The sequence below is a fragment of the Pungitius pungitius genome, chromosome 16 (genome assembly GCF_949316345.1).
Source record: "Pungitius pungitius chromosome 16, fPunPun2.1, whole genome shotgun sequence".
NCBI classification, from domain to species: domain Eukaryota; kingdom Metazoa; phylum Chordata; class Actinopteri; order Perciformes; family Gasterosteidae; genus Pungitius; species Pungitius pungitius.
The window spans coordinates 3,339,937-3,358,247 of record NC_084915.1 but is presented as its reverse complement, the minus strand read 5'-3'; the positions used below and the strand labels follow the sequence as shown (position 1 = coordinate 3,358,247).

At 39.2% G+C, this 18,311-nt stretch overlaps 1 protein-coding gene across 2 annotated transcripts; it reads left to right on the top strand.

The window, feature by feature from the left end:
• Positions 1–90: 90 nt before the first annotated feature.
• Positions 91–17,778, top strand: sytl2a (synaptotagmin-like 2a). 2 transcript variants are annotated; one of them, XM_037467510.2, is made up of 18 exons: positions 91–1,006; positions 5,627–5,781; positions 6,047–6,201; positions 6,507–6,618; positions 7,195–7,264; positions 7,344–7,452; positions 8,965–9,543; positions 9,745–11,679; positions 13,399–13,500; positions 13,943–14,010; positions 14,289–14,384; positions 15,275–15,444; positions 15,672–15,774; positions 15,871–16,032; positions 16,114–16,210; positions 16,281–16,386; positions 16,619–16,824; positions 17,294–17,778. In XM_037467510.2, exons 2-18 carry the CDS (start codon positions 5,681–5,683, stop codon positions 17,431–17,433), a joined length of 4,311 nt encoding a protein of 1,436 aa, XP_037323407.2. In that variant the 5' UTR covers positions 91–1,006; positions 5,627–5,680; the 3' UTR covers positions 17,434–17,778. The 2 variants fall into 2 exon arrangements, with proteins under 2 accessions (XP_037323407.2, XP_062413986.1); XM_062558002.1 differs by lacking the exon at positions 91–1,006 and adding an exon at positions 2,769–2,939.
• The last annotated feature ends 533 nt before the right edge of the window (positions 17,779–18,311 follow it).

Sequence of the window (18,311 nt, the reverse complement as noted above, 5' to 3'; positions counted from 1 at the left end):
TTTACCAAGTCAGTTCATTATGAGCAGGAATTTAGCCTGATCAATAATTGACATCTGATTTTCATTTAGAGACAAAATTGTTGGACTTCTGTCTGAGTGGTTTGTCATTCACTAAGGAGTAACACTATGCTCCATATCTGTTTTCATCAGTTGAGTGTGGCCTCTGCGGTAGCAGGGCAGCTTTGGAATGTTCCGGAAATTGAGGGAAGCATCAGATTTTGGTTTAAAAAAAGAGCACTTTTGCCCTCACGGCCACGATATTCACTTTTCAATTTTGGATCAAAACGATGCCGTGCTTGTGGTGGTCGGACTCATGGGTATGGAATCCCAAAGTTATTTACTTTTGTCCTGAGGAATGCGAGAGTAAGACAAAGTCTGTCTCAAGCCCCATAGTCTACAATACAAATCTGCCGACATATTTCTAAAAAAAACTCAGAAGGTACATGTTTTGTAAACTGCTAGTTGAGCAGTTTTAAGACACAAAACGACATGAAAACTACACTGATGCGTTCGGGTCTTGTCTCTCAAACTGAAATTATTTGTTGGCTACCCCATGTAGTTTTGCTCCAGGGGACATTTGTTTGCCGTGTGGATTCTGTGTAAATCACTGTCTCTCTTTGTCCTCTGTGCTCGTTAGTGACTGCAGCTGCTCTGTTGTCACGGTTACACAGCTGTTCCGTATTAGCTGATTAGTGCAGTCTGACAGGACCTGAAGGTATTCAGGTCTTACAGAGGACATTTTAGAACCTCCTTTCCTTGGCCGTTTCTCAATACCTAAGACGGCGAGAACGGACCGTTGATACGCACCCACGACCCCCCCAGTTTCTACTTGACATTTGTGGCCTTCCCCATAAATGGCAACATTCAGGAAAAATTAGTGGAGACTGATCGGATATTGTAAATTGTGAGGGGTCTGAGCCTTCATCTTTATGGAGTAATCTTCTGCTGAACTCACAGGTGCATTGACACACAAAAGAACCTTGAAATACAAGTTACATCCTGCTTGGTAAGCATCTCCAGGAGCAATGAAAAGGTTCTTTGTTGTGCTGCCACTTCACCTCAGTTTGGATGCAGCAGTAGGAAGATGAAAGTGTGTTTGTGTGAGACACCGACTCTCATGATTGAATGAATTGGAAAGTTAATAGACTCATCACTAATTAAGTCCTTATTTTTTTAGTAAATGACAATTCTTAAATAAGTTGGACTGGATTGTTTGCTTTAGAGTAAGATTCTCTGGGAAGTATTAAAGAGCTTCCATATAGTCCGAAATGCACACATGCTGCATGCAATTACTGATCAAACTTGGATTACGAGGAAATTAGTTGTGAATAGTGTGCAGAGGTGCAGATTGTCACGGTTTGGTTCTGCTTCCTGTTTTATTTTGTAGTTTAATGTCTCTTGTGTCCCTGGGTTAGCTGTGATTGCCTGTTTCCACCTGTGCCCAATCACCTGCACCTCCCTAGTGTATTTAAGCCCTGTGTGCCTGTTGTACCCTGTCGCGTCAATGTTAAATCATGCTGTGGTTTGTGCATGTCTGCCCTGGCCTTGTTTTGGAATGAAGAGCACCTTTTTTTGGAAACTTGGAAACTCTGCGTGTGAGTCCTGCCTCCCTCCGCACCAGCAGCAACCCCCATGACACATATAGACCTTTAGTCCGGTCCAGCCCTTTCTAGATCCTCTGACCATTTCCCTTACCAATTCCTCTAACCATGGAAAAACATCCATCTATTTATGTAGGTGGTGGAGTTTTAGCTGTGGTGTTAATGTTGTTTGTGAAACACTTGTGACACTTGACTCTTTATTACATCCATCTATACTCCATTTAATATGAAAATATTTTCTGTACCTGTGCTCTGATGGCCTTTCATATTAATCGAATCGGAATCATTCAAATTACAATACCCAACCCTAATCCTTTCAATATACTCCATATCATTGCAGATATTGAATATATATATTCTTCACATTGAGATGTTTTCAAAATGTTCCCGTGTTTATAAATGTATACAACTTGTGTTTGCCCTTTATTCATGGTCTTAAAGATTGAGCAAATTGGACTGTGAAAGCCTGGGATCCCTCAATTGAGATTATCTACGTCAAACGTCTATTTTTAATAAAACCACTATATAATAACTCAACGAATCCCAAAGTCCCTCATCCAAGCCTAAAGATTCTTGAACACAACACTGTGTAATATTTGAAAGCACAGAAACTAAATTCAGAGAGCAGAAACAAGCCACACTATATAAATAAAAAAAAAAAACATCTCTGGACCTGAACCGGGGATATTGAGGTCCATGGTCAGTACTTCAACTCCACTAACAGAGATGATAATCAGGAGTTTTAGATCAGTTTGAGCTGTTCTATTCATACAATTTAACAATGTCTCTTTTAACTTTATTTTCTTATTTGCCAAGGAGTCTATGAGATTGTTATCTGGGAGCAAAAGATTGCGGTTGATGTTTGATGTAGAGGAAGCCATAAGACATTAGAGAACGCTTTATAGTGTCGGATAGCTGCCATCAGCACAGAGTGCAGAACAATTTTCACCATGGTGTACTCTGGCGTAAAATACTGGCGTAAAATCAAGTTCTATAGTAATATACAACTTTAAGTGTGTGTGTGTGTGTAGTGTATATTGTGTATCAGTGTTTCTGTACTGAACATATTAGCTGTTTACTGAGGTCAAATACACGTTTCCTTCCTATTCAGACATTTAGAATGTCAACTTTTGAACTTGGGTGTGGAAACACTTTGAACAGTTAAAAGTTTTCTGCCCTATACACGCCTTCTGTCCCGTGGGACCTAACAAAGGAGAAGGACCTCCTTGCTGCTCACTGCTTCCCCCTGCCCCTGTGGGCCTGCAGCTTCATCCAGCTGCAGCAGCTCTGGATCCAGTTGCAGGTTGGTTACCACCCAGCGAGGAGCAACCGCGAAAGGTGAGCTCACTGCTTCCTGACATCACAACTTGTTTCTCAGTTAACGCTGTATGCTGCTGTTCTTCCACTGTTCAGCAGCCTTGATAAAATACAATTTCTTCTGTCGTAAACTGGTGACATAGCAGATTGCAAATGTAACAAACTATTAGGTCATTACGTTCACTCACTCCAGTCAAGTTAAAACACCAAAGGAATATGGTATAGATTGTTAAATTAAAATAAAATTGCCGTATACATTTTTAATTATTTAGTTTTATAATTTCTATATATAGCAGCTGAACTTTCTGTTGAACAGCTGAATCTTTAAATACATGCATCCATTTAAATGCGGTATCCCCAGGCAGATTTGTTGGGTTGCACTGGAATGTTTGGACAGAAACATGGCATATCATTTGCTTCTTATAGTATGAATGAATGTACAATCATATTTTATCTAGTATTAACTGAACAACAGCAACTTCTAAATATTAACCAGATGTCAAGACAGTTTGACATTATGTTTAACAATATCAAGTTACACATTTTTTATAAACTAGTAAAATCCCATTAACAATGTTCCACGAACTTTGAGGGGTTGGAGTTTAGTAGTACTCTTGACATGAATGGCTGCTAGTCCCCGCTTTGTGTTCGGTCAGTGCTGATGGCATTAAGGATTTGTGTCACCACTCCAGCTTTCAGTGTAAAGACTTGGGTGATTCTATCCAGTGTTTCTTTTACGCCAATAGTCAAGTTACTTCTAAAAAAATATATTTTTGCAATAATGGAGTTTATTACATATTTTGCAATGAAGAGGAACTAAAATATCACTACCATTACAATGAAATAAGTTCTCCAGCTGCACTTTCTTTTTTTACTAAACTCAACATGCAACATTCTTCCTTTTTTAAACAAGGAAATAATCCTAATTTCACTAGTGTGAGTTTAACCAGGATAAAGCTTTTCAGGGTTTCTCACAGCTTAATGGTCATGCAGCCCTTCATTCCAGAATAGGAGGCGAGTAAAAATTCCTTAACTTGGATAATGAATAAACAATGGGAGAAAACATCGGGCAACCACAACCATTTTAAGGTCACAAGTACCGTTTTCCAAAGCAGCTAGATGACAATAACACTCATCACCTTCAAGAGAGTAGGTAAGTACAATCGTAAGAAGGAAGAATTTTCTCCGTATGAACATCATACAAATTCAAGTTAATTTCAGTTCAGTTGAAAATTCAAGTTTCCAACAGATTCTCACATTTGTACATTCGGGCAACATTTGATCAATTTGATCTTTTCAAAGGAAAAACAGCAACTGCTGTAAGTTGTATTTGGTGTTTTTCTTTTGGCATGAACACAAACTCAAAGATTTGTGAAGGTATTGATTCTTTTAATCAGGTAAGGTTTATGTATCCTAACCGTAACATTTGTGTGGTGGAAACAACATTAACAAAATGTCTTAAAATTAGCAATCTTTTTGTTTCTTAAAAATTGTGATTGTGATTGCATGATCAAGATATCTGCTGGAAGATTAGCATTAACCTTTTGCGGGAGCTGGACCTAACATTAATAGTTACTGTCAGGACTGTAATGAAAGAACAGACAACAGAAGACAACAAAATATGCTAACTAATATTAAAGATCTTTTTCTCAGAACAGAGCTAGCTGACCATGTATCAACCTGTGTCCTTGTAGAGGTGCCCAGGCTGTCCTCCCTATCATAACTGGAGCTTTTCTTTGAGTTCTTTCTTAACTTGTAGGACAACCAAAAGGTCCTGCAATGTTGTCCATATTTTACAAATTTGACCAATTACTTTGATTTGAGTGAGTTACAATTTCGCTCCATTGCATTTCCAAAAAAATAATGAATAATGCTATTAAACAAGGATCAACTACTGTGTAATGTGAAAGCTGTCTTGAACTGATCCTTTGCAGTTTCCTCCATCAGCTTTTAGTTTCAGGCGTGTTGTAGCGGAGTTCTCGATTCGGTTTTGTTTTGGTGAAACTAATATATAAATATATAGCCATAATCAGAAATATCTCACTTTGCATGCAATGAGTATATAATATATTACCTTCACCTTTTGAGTTTTGAGCTTTTGCACGATATTCTAATTTTTCGAGTTTCACCTGTATTACGATACACCTTACCCATTAACCTCCATTGAATATCACAATGATTATGATTGTGATGGTTTGGTGTTAGTTACAGCCAAGGCCTAATCAAATTTGAGGGATTCAGCTAATGATCACATAAACATATAATACTGCTAATTAGGCTGATTAATATTCCTGTGACATATTTAACTTGCTCATTTTACAAATACAACAGTTCTAATAAAAACAACTAAAAATCTAACTTTTGAACAATTCATTAATTACCAAAATATTTTGCTGATAATATTAGTGATCCATCAATAATTTCTGTTGAGTGATGCACTAAAATAAGCAGACATTCTTCTATCTCACATAACAAAATATATTATGATTTTCTTTATTCTTTTCAAATTTCAAGTTCAAACCGGTTTGGAAAGGGTCGAACACAGCAACAGAAAAGAAGCCCAACTGGTATAAAACATAGCCTACAATTAGGAGCATTCATTTTGTACAATCGATAAAACGCATGTCACACATAACCGCTCAGACTACCTTAAAGAAAAAGCCAAGAACTTTGGGAGGTCTTAAGCTGTGATCATGTTCCGCCTCTAGACACTAACCCAAAGCAGTAGAAAGCTGAGGACACGGCGAGTGGCAGCAGTCACCATGATCGATCTGAGTTTCCTTACGGGGGAGGAGCAGGAGACCATCCGGGCTGTGTTAAAAAGAGATGCTGAGCTGAAGAAGGCTGAGGAGCAGCGTGTTCAGTGAGTGCTGTGTTCTGTCTCAAAGCATAAGCCAACCCCAGGCTCTTAGAGTGTGATCCGTCACTGATGAGATGGTGTAGACAGGATAAATGCGTTTGTCTGCAGAAGGAACATATATTTGCTACATAGAAGTTTAAACTGCAGAGGGAAATGTTGCTTGCAGCACAACATTGTAAAAAGCAATACAATAAATGACTTTCTGAGTTGAGTGCTCTGAATAATGAAGTAATGACTGCACATGTCCCATTGATGTGTCTGTGTTCAGGAACCTCCAGAGGACCGTGAGGGATAAGTGCCGGCTCAGGTACATGACCGGAGAATGGTTCTACGAAACCAAGCAGCTACGACACCAGGATCTCATACATGGCTCAGAGATCATCAGGGCCTCCATAAGACACTTCCATAAACCGCTGACCATACGTGAGGCCTCCAAGTCCTGCATTGCAATTCTTGAAATCACAGAAACAACCTATTGAATGGAATTGATCTCAATAGTCTCAAATGTATATTTCATGATCAATAATCGACAAAGGATTTATAACGTAAACCTCAAAAAGCTCTCTGTGTCTAAGAAGATATTTGTAAAAAGAAATGGTATTTATTTATATCTACTTAAGTCTCCTTACTGATCACCTAATACACAGGCATCAGGGGACATTGTCGTCTGGCGTTCTCGGTTAACATTTTATTTACAGTGTCTATGTCCTGTGTGTGCTGCGTTATAGTGGAGCCCTCTCAGCTGATGCCCGAGAAGCCATGTTCTGTCAGCAGTGAGACCAAAGAAGTGTTCGTCCCACCTGCATGTGGATTCCTTCAAGAGCAGCTCAGCGATGAGAGGTTAGCTCACCGACGCAGGACGTAGTTTGTGAGCAGAAGTCCCACATCAACAATTACTTTTGTAAAGCAAATTTCCAGACCTACATCTTTGTTTTATCCTTCACATCTAGCACTATTTCAGAGAAAAATATTGGTGCTATCTTTTTGGAAGCAAACAAGAAGCAAATTGTTCAGTAACATGGTTTATTGTTTGTTAACTTTTTAAAGGATGTTTTTGCCAATGAAGCATAGATTAATCTAGAAAAAAGTAACACATTTGTTCTGATCACTTGTCAAGGATACAGCTGGTGTAACTCTATATCCTCCAACTGGTGAATGGTATGGTTGACGGGGGGGGGGGGGGGGGGTGTGTTAGTGGTGAGGCTGATGGTACGGCCGGATGTGACTCGCGGGCCAGAGTTTGACATCCCTGATTCAGGGAATATAGACTCTTATGCATATATATATATATGTAATATAGACTCATGCATAAACTTGAATACAATTGGATACAATTATTTGGTTGTGGTTGCCACTGAGTGGAATTGTGCACACAGTAAGTGGATAGATCTTGTGGTTTTTTTTTTATTCTAATAGGTATCAAAATATAAAGCCATGTGAAACCACTGAAGATACACCTACAACAGTTTTACATTTACCTACAAAGGTAGGATTCTGACACATTAAATCAATCTAAAAAATTGAGTAGATACAAGTGTTTGATTGATCATATTCTTTTATTCAAGCAAAGACAAAACCCATTCAACAGTGACATAATTGAAAGTCACAGTTGTGAAAACAAAGACAGTCAGTTAATGGACAGATCAGTGGATCCAACCCCGACACAACATGAGGGTGAGTTTTCATAATTTTTCTCAGTTTGTGCTACTATTGTGGGTGTGAGAAGGATTTCTATCTAACATGTGTTTTGAATTGAGCTGATGTTTTGATGGACAAATTGTGAAAGCAGATACATTACAAACTTCGTAAGTCTGTTTTTTAGCAATCAATACGACCTCTAGGTGTGCGGCCCCTTTATGCTTCAACCTCTCAAATGAACAGCATGTTGACATGAGCAGTGTTGCATGTCAGTGAAATGCATGTACAGGCTAACAATTCTATCGTCTGATTTAGTTGCATCTAATTTTTGTTGCCATTTCAGAGAAGGTGTTTTTACATTTTTATGGAAAAAGGGAAGAATTCAATTTTGTGCAGGCACTTAGTAGTTCAAAAATAGGTAGTAGCTCGTGAAAAAAAGCCATGTGCTAATTTTACAAAACAGATGATTCTTAGAATTCAATTTAAATTGTTGTATTTTTGTTTCTCTCAATATTGTGTTTTTTTCCGGTCTGTGGGAAATGAGCCAGAGCGCAGGGTCCACTTTTCCCAGGGGTGTTCAGAGTGAGGGGAAGTCCAAATACACAAGGCTTCCTGACTAGTCAGAGGATTACACATTCCAAAGCCTTAATCTTTACCGCATGACTTCTGGCTGGTGGAAATTTTTAGAGCTTTTAGAGATTTTTAGGAGCTATGAAAACCAATGTTATTGCGGGAGAAATTATACAAAAAGGACCAAAATTGACAGATTTAAAAAGGCTCACTGTACAAGTATTATTTTTTTACATACGCAACAAGCTCTTGACATAAATAGTTCTTGAAAACGTAATGATAAAAACTAATATTCCACAGATTGGGCGTCTTAATAATTGGTTCAAAACAGCAATATGCCTTTCTCATACCCAAGGTTCAAAATGGTTCATTCAAAACGTGCTTATTCGAAGGTAACAAAATAATTGCAGGTAATTACACATTTAAGAAAACACACATAATCATATTTTATTCCATTTCATCAACAATAGATCCCCCTAAATTGTACATACTGTTCCTTTAAGTACCAATACACAGTTTTCTAGTCAAGACCAACTAAACCAAGGCAGGACCAAGACCAGATAGTATTAAGTTTAAGAGAAGAACAAGACCTGAGTTTTCGTCGTCTGAGACCAAGACAAGACCAAGTATAAGATGATCAAATTGGAGACAGGGTTGAAACCAAGAAGATCTTGAGGACGCCAATACCACATTGAAGAAGTACTCGTGGTGTAAGATAATAGAGATAGACAGTAAGGAACTATAACTAGCTTCACAAGCTAACCAAATTTCCCAGCCAAAATGAAAGAATGCAGTCAAAGTAATAATGTAGACAAATAAAACTCTTCACAACTATGACATTGCGGTTTTGAACAGTTTTAAACTTGAATGAATAGTTTAGTGTTGCTGAGGTACACCTGTGAGTCTTTTCTAAACTCATTGACAAAAACACAGCTAATGTTGGTTTTAATGCTATTAATTTGTCTTTGTCTCTTTCAGAGCCTTTACCTTCATCTGATAGCTGCATTTCTTATGCTACTAACCTTAAACAAGACCCTACTGATCAACCAATCACCAATCAGAATGCATCTACTACGATGGCAATGATTGAAAAAAAAAAAGTCCCCAGTTCTCAGGACTGCTTTGTTGAGGAAGAAAGGCCAGGAGGTCAGCAGAGTAGCTCTGCTGTTCCGAGGGGCATCCTTAAGCATTTTTACGCTTTTAGCTCCACAGACTCGTTGTCTTGCCTGGACCTGCAGAGTGCAGTTAGCCTGAATTCTCTCACCAACAGATGGATAGACAGGAAGCAGGTGAGTTTCAGCTCCACTGTCAGTCATAGTGGAGTGGAGTGGCAAGACAGAAAAGAGCTGGGAGAGAACCGTTTGCTTGACGTTGACTCCTTGACTCCCTCTGAGGTGGAAAATAAGTGTGAACTTGAGGATACTGGCAGGGCCACTGTTTGCACACATAGGCCTTTGCTCACTCCGAGTCAGGTGGATTTACAGGAAGGTGGCGTCAATTGCAAAACTGAGGCAAACATCCAGGAAGTTGGTCAGGAAGCTAGTCAACAACTTGTTGGTAAGAAATTTATTTAAAACAGAGTCAGCTAATTTTTTCAGCTAAATTACATTTTGCATGTGGAATTAAAACACATAGCGGCACTTTATTTGACAGTGATACGCCAAAATAAGTCCTACACAGCTATCTTTATTATACATTGCAATGTTAAGTAGACATAATGTGCATACTTAATTCAATTTGTGGTTGCTGTCTTTGCAGAAGTCTCGAAGCACTGTATTTCAGAGTTTCCAAGCCCTTCAGTGTCCAAACTCATTTTGGTTGAGCAGTCAGGCAAAACGGTTCAGCTGGAGAGAGACCATGACTCTGAGACTCACTCTACAGACTACCTGACTGGATGCAACATTCTTCACCAAAAGCTGCCTGAAGAAAGAACCAACGTTGCTGTTGAGAACCTTTCAAATATCAAGCCGTCTAATTGTGGCTTAACGGGTACATCTTCTACTGTTTCACCAAAGTCTAAACCAAGACTGCTTGGAATTTTTAGAGGAGAAAAAGAGAATACTACGGATGTGCAGAGTCAAAAAGAAGATGAGGTGAAGATAGGTATGCAGAAGGAACCAGGCAACACCCAGAATCTTTGTCAAGGTGTGGCAAGTAGGACCACAGACAAACCTGGAAGTTTCATACAAGACGCTAAACCCTCTGAAACAACAGAGGTAGGAACACTACAAGTTACCTCATTTCAGAATACACCGTTTAAAGTAACAGTGACCTCCGTAGACCCTCACCAGGAAGCAACAGAAAGTAGGGCTATTCAACTTTCGGAGAGACTATCCAATCTGAAAGCTCTCTGGGAGAGAGAGAAAAGTAGTCCCAAAATTGTATTTACCACTGAAGAGGAAAGGCAAAAAGATGACTCCAAGAGTGGAGTAGAAGCTCCACATGGCTATCAGACTAACTTTGATTTAGCAAGCATGAAGACAAATATGTCACCTCAAAAGGAAATTAAAGTTGACACAGCTGACAAGTCACCACAGTCTGACAGCAGCTTCTTTGTAGATTTATTTAAAGAAGATGGAACATATAGAGCTAATCCAGTCATCATATATGAAGAGACACGTGACTCTTTAACAGGTTCAGTGAGAAACTCAAAGATTTCTGAGCCACAGGATAATGTTATCATTCCTATACCTTCCTGTCTAGCCCTCAACACCCAAAATCTAGAGAGGGATATTCAAATTCCCCTTCCAAGTCAATCCAGCTCCAGTCCTCAAGGGGACAAGCCAGCCAAGATCAGTAAGGCTAAGCATTTCTTGGAAAAGGAATATAACGGACCCATGGTTATTGCTGTAGACTCCCGCATTTCAATACTCAATATCAAAGATGTTTCTCAACAGTCGGATTTGAGAACATCCTTAGATATCAGAGAGGAGTCTGACGAAGAGGCAAAAGCGATAGTCAGTTATGGAAGCACTGGGGATGTAAAATCAGCATGTCACCAATATCAAGTCAAAGCTGATACTGAGTATCAGGAAAGGCCCCTTAGTTTGAGACAATCCCATACTTCAAAACCAAAAAATGACGAAATCAGGAGGAGTCCATCTAAGACCTGCCATCCCAGGGTCCTGCCTAGAGAATCCTTCAGTCCTAAGAAATGCAAACTGGAAGGTTCCTCCTTGAGAGCCTTTTCAATAGACATCAACCCCCAATCTAAGTTTGTTGAAGAGCAACAAGGGAAGCCAACAACAGTACCAAGACAGGAGAAGAGTCTGCTGACAGAGACTAAACCTGGCGTAGGCATCACCTCTCAGCCTCTCCCTCCTCATCCTGAGGACAGAGGGGCTTACCTTGGTAATGTGAATACATATCAATGTAGTTCAAGCTCCTCTAATACACCACCATCAAAAAAGAAGATGTTGACTCTTCAAAGCCTTGTCAGATCTTTCATCCCTCAGGATAAACAGCCCTTCCTCGGGCCAAAGGTGGAGTCTGATGTCCCTCTTCTTCACCAAGATAGAGCTAATATTGCTTTACAATCACCGCAAAGTGCGGACTTTGTTGGAAAATACAGTGACAGTCCCATTGAGGGGAATCTTCACGGCATCAGTTCTTGGATTGTGCAAAATAATGATGGAAATGCCAGTCAAAATACAACAGCCAAGGCCTGGTCTTTGTCCCGGATCAGTTCAGGCAGTGAGCTTTTTAATTTCTTCAAGGATTGAGAAATGAATACCATAGTGATGTTTTTTTTTTCTTTTTCGAGTTAACACATTAAAGCTGCTGTGAGTCTCAGAGTTAACAAATTCCTCCATCTAGTGCTGACCAAGTTAACATGTTATTATTGCGTTAACACATTAATTAACAGAGGTGTGGACTCGAGTTATGTGACTTGGACTCGAGTCAGACTCGAGTCATGAATTTGATGACTTCAGACTCGACTCGACAAAACGTACAAAGACTGGCAACTCGACTTGGACTTTAACATCGATGACTCGTGCCTTCACTTGGACTCGAGCCTTTTGACTCGAGAAGACTTGCTACTTCCCATGAAAACTAGGGGAAAACATTTTCACACCGCCGCACCGCTCTGTTTATCTGCATCTGTCAAAAAAATGTGCGCCACCTGTATGCAGAGAGCGCGCGCTGCCTGCACGACATCCAATCACTGCAGTCCATTTTACCGTATCAACAAGACAGCTCGTTCATGCTTACAAAAATCGGGATTTTTGAACCCGGATTCAGACTCCGATGGAAATCCTCGCCAACATTATGTCAACGTCCGTTTTAAAGTACTATAACACAGTCACAGTCGATCCACCATTACCCTTCCCTTCGTAGTCTAGGTCTGTGAGGCAGCGCACCATCACCCAGGGTTCCCCGTCCCCACTATAATAAGAGTACTTGAAATGACTCGTAACTAAAATGGTAAGACTTTTGACTCGACTTGGGACTTGCCTCATCTTTGACTCGACTTGATTCGGGACTCGAGGGCAACGACTTGAGACTTACTTGTGACTTGCATAACAATGACTTTGTCCCACCTCTGTTAATTAAACAATGCAGACAATTATTTTATTGGCCCCGGGGCAGGGGGTGGGGCGGGTGATCAGCATTGGCTTGGGAGGGACAGAAAGATGGAAAAGAGTAGCAAACTAGTCCAGATTTGAAATATTTTACAGGTGGAGTTGATAGAACAAAGGTTATTTGTGACCACTACTCTTGTGTTTAAAATACACACAAGACGTGAGCACAAACCTCAGCTCTTTATCTAGATCTATTCGGGTCCAGCCATGCTCTTCTCCCCCCCACACCTGAATCCCCCCTGGGTCCTAAGTTCCTCCAAATACTACTTGTAAACAACAATAACTAATTATCACCAACATGTACCAACACACATTTATAACAAGTACCCAAACTACTGAACAGAGACTGTTAATGCTGGTACCTGTTCAGAAAAAATGATTTATAAAGGTTAACTTGCCATGATCTAACTTGATCTAAGGTGTTTTTTCATTAACTAGATAAAACGTTAATGCCCTGGCAGGGGCAAATAGCTTTGGAATTATATTTGACTTGATTACATTAATGTTTAAGTTCTGATTTACAACAAATATTTTAGCCACATTCCCGTTACTGAATAAAGTTGCCCAGCACTAATTCATTTGTGTTAGGTTAAATGTAGATTATGCAGTGATCGTAATGATTCAGACTGATGTTACCAGCAACAACATTCCTTTTGATTCATCATAACAAAATGAAAACACTTAAGTAATGTTGCTTGTGTTTACAAAGCCACATCAGCAATTTTGTAGCTCTAAAACTGATTTAGTAAACATTTTTTTTATGAACTGAACATGTGTAATATCTGTGTTGAGTCTATTTTCCAAGCTGATTTTGTTTTATTTGTGCCAGGTTATGATGACGGTTCGAGTCCCATCTTGTCAGCCTTTAAACGATTTTCTTCAAGGTGCACATCATCCTCCAAAAGTCTGGAAAACCTTTTCTTACAAACAAGTAACAAAACTCTTTTTTTCTTAAGTTAATGAATACAAATGATCATGAGTCATGAAGCTGTGTTGTAATGGCAGAACATTATTCCGTCTAACATGTATGTGATAGAGATATGTAAATAACAGCTATTGAATCAAAGTGTGTATAACGGTAACCATGTCAACATGTCATTATTTAGTGGATGAATGACTATGGCCTTTGAGGCTCCCCTCACATATTTTTCTTCACAACAAATATGTGAGGGGCGCCTCAAAGGCTGCAGGAATCTATATCACTAAATGGCCAAAAGAGACCAAACAACCATTTTGTCCATTATGATACGTTGGGGCCTCTTGCATGTTCTCCCTTGGGGCAATTGTCTCATAATCCAACCATACATAGTGTGACATACACAGGATGGGATCAGTGAAAGATATTCAAAGTTGCATCTCTTTTCCACCATCAGCATCTACCCTCTCAAGCTCAAAGCAGATGAAAACAGGCATGTCCATGACTGTTCTTCAGCAGGAGGAGGTTAAGTACTCTTTCAAAGTCAAAGTCAAAGTAGCTTTATTTGTCAATTCCTGCATGTCAGGCATACAGGTAATCGAGAAAACGTTTCCCACACTCTCACAGTGAAACATATAAAGTGCACAGGCACAACAACAGATAAGACAAGACAAGACATTTTTTATACAATCACTATATTCTGTGGTCATTTTCCAACGTAACCTCTTGCGTAAAATCTAAATGATTGGTTTATTCTTATTATTGAATTGAATTCTGTCCTTCTTGCTTTTCTCTGACATCAGAACGACAGTGACAGCACTTTTGAGACTAATTTGGGCTGGAGAAGAAACACGGGCAGCTCCACATCAAACTTCAGTCTCTCCTCAGGAATGGCTTCTGTATGTCCACATGCAGCTCAATAGATATCAATAGAATAAATTCCTGATAAAACACCAAACAAACCTGCCTGTGGAAACTTGAATATTCTCTAGGATACAAGATTGAAAGTTCGTAATTAGTCTAAACCACTTTATGCATTGCAGGTGGTGTGTTGTATTTCATTAACGCCTATTGATGCATAGTTAAGACATGATCTTATTAGAAGCATGTTGTCGGAGTGGAAACTACACCCAGTTGATGCACCCAGAAGCGCGTTTCGGCAGACATCAATTTTGTATATCAGCGGAGTTAGAAATACATACCAGCTTGTTCGTTGCTACTACTGCTAATATAATATCGGAATAGACTACATGTGACAAAAATGTCATTTGCAGATTTTCGTATGTAATTTTTTCTACAGCAGTCACTACTAGAGAAAATGGAATTCCAGTGAATACACTTCTATTAAGTAAGTTAATATATTGTAGTTAAAATATTATAATATACGTTATCTTTACATTTCCACGCCCTGTTTCAGCAACAGTATTATTAGAAGTTTGACTACAATGTGAAATTTGCCTCAGATCACTGGGGGCTTAATTTGAAACGTAGATACCAGGGTGATCAAATTGGTCCCCAGACATACGGCAAGACAGACTGACACTCACACAGACTAAAATACAAAAAGACATACAGAAAGAAATACAGAGACATGGGAAAATAATGAATACCCCGTGGTACTTCCTGCTAGACTCAGAGTCTCCAGGACCACATTTTGTCACAATGACTCACATGGTAAAATGCAGGACACTGGTAAAAAAAGACAAACAATAAAAGGTAATGCATGCAATTTATTTCCCGTGGCAAAGACAAAAAGTTGTTTTTGTCTCTTCTGTGGCAATATCAACAGGTCAGCGGCAGCATCTGCAGCCTTTACCCTGAGGACGTTGGAGACATTGAAGTCCATGGAAGCATCCACTTCGCTTTAAACTACATTCAGAAGCTCAAAGAGTTTCACATATTTGTTGTGCACTGCAGGGATCTAGCCGTGGCAGACAATAAGAAGAACTGCTCTGATCCGTAAGTGTTTGCTATGTACTTTACCATCAAAATGGCAAAGGAATAGCAAATGTCAATGATATTTGGTTGGAAGAAGGGTTGGAGAAAGGGACCTGGCAGAGCAAAAAAGAGGCTAAAACATTTACAATGGAAGGGGATGTTTGAAATCAGTCAGTTCCTGCTGTCATCTGAAGAACTTCAATTAATGTTGTAGTTGAGAATATCAATTTTACTGTCTCTTCTTATAGGTATGTGAAATGTTACCTTCTCCCTGACAAGACAAAGTTGGGAAAGAGAAAAACCACAGTAAAAAAGAACACACTTAACCCCACCTATAACGAACTCCTAAAGGCAAGAATACCATATTTATTATTTTATAGATTTGTCATATCAAATAAATTGGCAGCCATATATTACAAACAGCTTTTTTGACTTCTCCCCTGATAGTTTAAAATCGTATTGGAAGTATTCAAAACCCAGTCTTTGAACATCTCCGTGTGGCACAGCAACACTTTTGGGCGGAACAGTTTCCTGGGTGAGGTGGATCTTGATATGTCAGAGTGGGATTTCAACAACACACATATAAATGAATATGCACTAAAGAACAAGGTAAATTATTTATTTCTACAGGCTTTGGGTTCTTTCAAAGTGATTTGTGTGATGGTTACTCACTACGGCTCAATCCTTCAGGTCTCAGGACAAAGTACAAGAGCGTCTCCCGCACATCTGATGGACAGTAGAGGACAGATGAGAGTTGCCTTAAGATACCTGCCACAGATGTCCCACAGTAAGCTGATAACTCTTTATATTTCATAAAGTCTTTCCTTTGAGTGATTGTGTTGTGACTGCATCCACAGGTAAGAGAACATCAAGGATGGAGACTGGTGAGGTGCAAATTTGGGTTAAAGATTGCAAGAATCTTCCTCCAGTCAGAGGAATTGTTACGGACCCATTTGTGAAATGGTAGGATTTCATCCACAATGAGCCTGAATTCAATAAATAAATAAAACATAATAAATAGAACACTGAAAAATGTGTTTTTTTCACACAACAGTGTGTGCTGTGTTTATTTAATGTAACAAAATTCATTCAATCAAGACAAACAGACGGTTAAATCAAGATGAACTGCAATAAACATTGAATGGTCCTTTGAAATGAGAATTCAATCGGGCTTCCCTTTTTCCTTGTGCTGCAGCACCATACTTCCTGACACAAGCAAGAAAAGTAGACAGAAAACGCGAGTGGTGAAGAGGGCGGCCAACCCGATGTTCAATCACACCATGGTGTACGATGGCGTCCGATTGGAGCACCTCAAAGAGGCTTGTGTGGAGATGACGGTGTGGGATCATGACCGACTAAACAACCACTACATTGGCGGCCTGAGACTTGGTTTAGGAACAGGTCAGTTTAAATTTCACTGGAGATACGTTCCATTCTCATTCAGAAAGCGGCGCAGGTTCTGGTCCAGACTCTTGTCTCATTTCATCTCAGGCCTTGACTATTGTAACTCGCGGATGGCTGGTCTACCTGCCTCAAACACACAATTTTCAAATATATTTGGAAAAAAATTCATGAAGAAATTCTACTTTTTCTATTCTTATTGTTCGGGGTCTGTACCTTCATGGTTGAATGCACATATTTTGAATTCCTTTGGATAGAAGCATCAGTTAAATGAAATGTGATGTATTATTTATCAAAATGGTACAAGCTGCAATCTGGATACCTTTGATATACGGGTTTGAACACCTAGGATTACATTTTGATTTAACACCAGGGATTACATTTATTATATACTTTTTGTATAATAAATACTAATTATTCAAGCATTACCTCTACATTAATACAATTATGTCTGGGCTTTTCTGTGCAGGAAAGAGTTACGGGGTGGAAGTTGTTTGGATGGATTCAACGACAGATGAAGCAAATTTATGGCAGAGGATGTTACATTCTGATGGTGAATGGGTGGAGGATGATTTACCACTGAGAATGTTGGTAATGGTAAAAAAGTGAAATTGTGTTGAATTGTGTGTGGAAACTTTCGGAGAACACAGCATACACATTTGGATCGATCTACTATGATAACTATGGTCTAGCGGAAGCAATGGACTTAGTGAGCAATGTGTATGAAAGATGCATGAAAAGTAAATATATACTTTAATTTGTTTAGCCCAAACCACATGTTAAAAGTGTTTATTTGAAAGGAGTTGATTATTTATAATAAAAATGTAAGTTATAAAACATTGTTTTGATCTGAGCACTATTGAGTGGTAGCACAAATTGTATACACTCCTGTTTGAGCTACACTATCTTCAATAAACAGTTAATTAATGCGATATGTAAAGGTTGTTATACAAACATGGCTATGTTGTTTCAATCATTTTAGGGATATATACACTTAAAAATATACAGTGCAGAAGATATTAGCTAACCATAAAACATCTTTAGCAACAATGAATCCTAGAAATATTTGTAGTTTGCCAAGATAGTCCAAGTTACTTGTGTTTTATTTTCAGTTATAACTGAAAAAAAATGTATTCGTCCAGAGGAGAGTGGCTTTACTTGGAGTACTTAATAAACTGACACCTAATTGTATGAACAAGTTGTTAAGAGCTTATGCCAGCTGTATGAAGTGTGGTGTTATTAAAGGCGCTCCGTTCAAAGACACAGTTGGAGCCAGAAAGCCGGTAGCAGCTGAGTTCGAGGCAGAGCATGAGGATTATAATGGACTACGAATGCAAATATTTCATTCGCTGTAATCACCCGAGGAAAGCGACAGTGAACTAAAGCCGCATGAGTATGTTTGCATGGAGCTGAGGGCGCGCCTTTGAAACCACAAGCGAGTTCATGCTACTACCAGCAGGGACAGGGTGACTCCTACTGCAGGGATT

What these genes read in the sequence shown, in the direction of transcription:
- sytl2a (XM_037467510.2), top strand. Translation starts at nt 5,681, where the DNA reads ATGATCGATCTGAGTTTCCTTACGGGGGAGGAGCAGGAGACCATCCGG. An exon ending in AACCCCGACACAACATGAGG is followed by an intron (nt 7,453 to 8,964) that starts GTGAGTTTTCAT and finishes TGTCTCTTTCAG; the next exon opens with AGCCTTTACCTTCATCTGAT. An exon ending in AAACCTTTTCTTACAAACAA is followed by an intron (nt 13,501 to 13,942) that starts GTAACAAAACTC and finishes TTCCACCATCAG; the next exon opens with CATCTACCCTCTCAAGCTCA.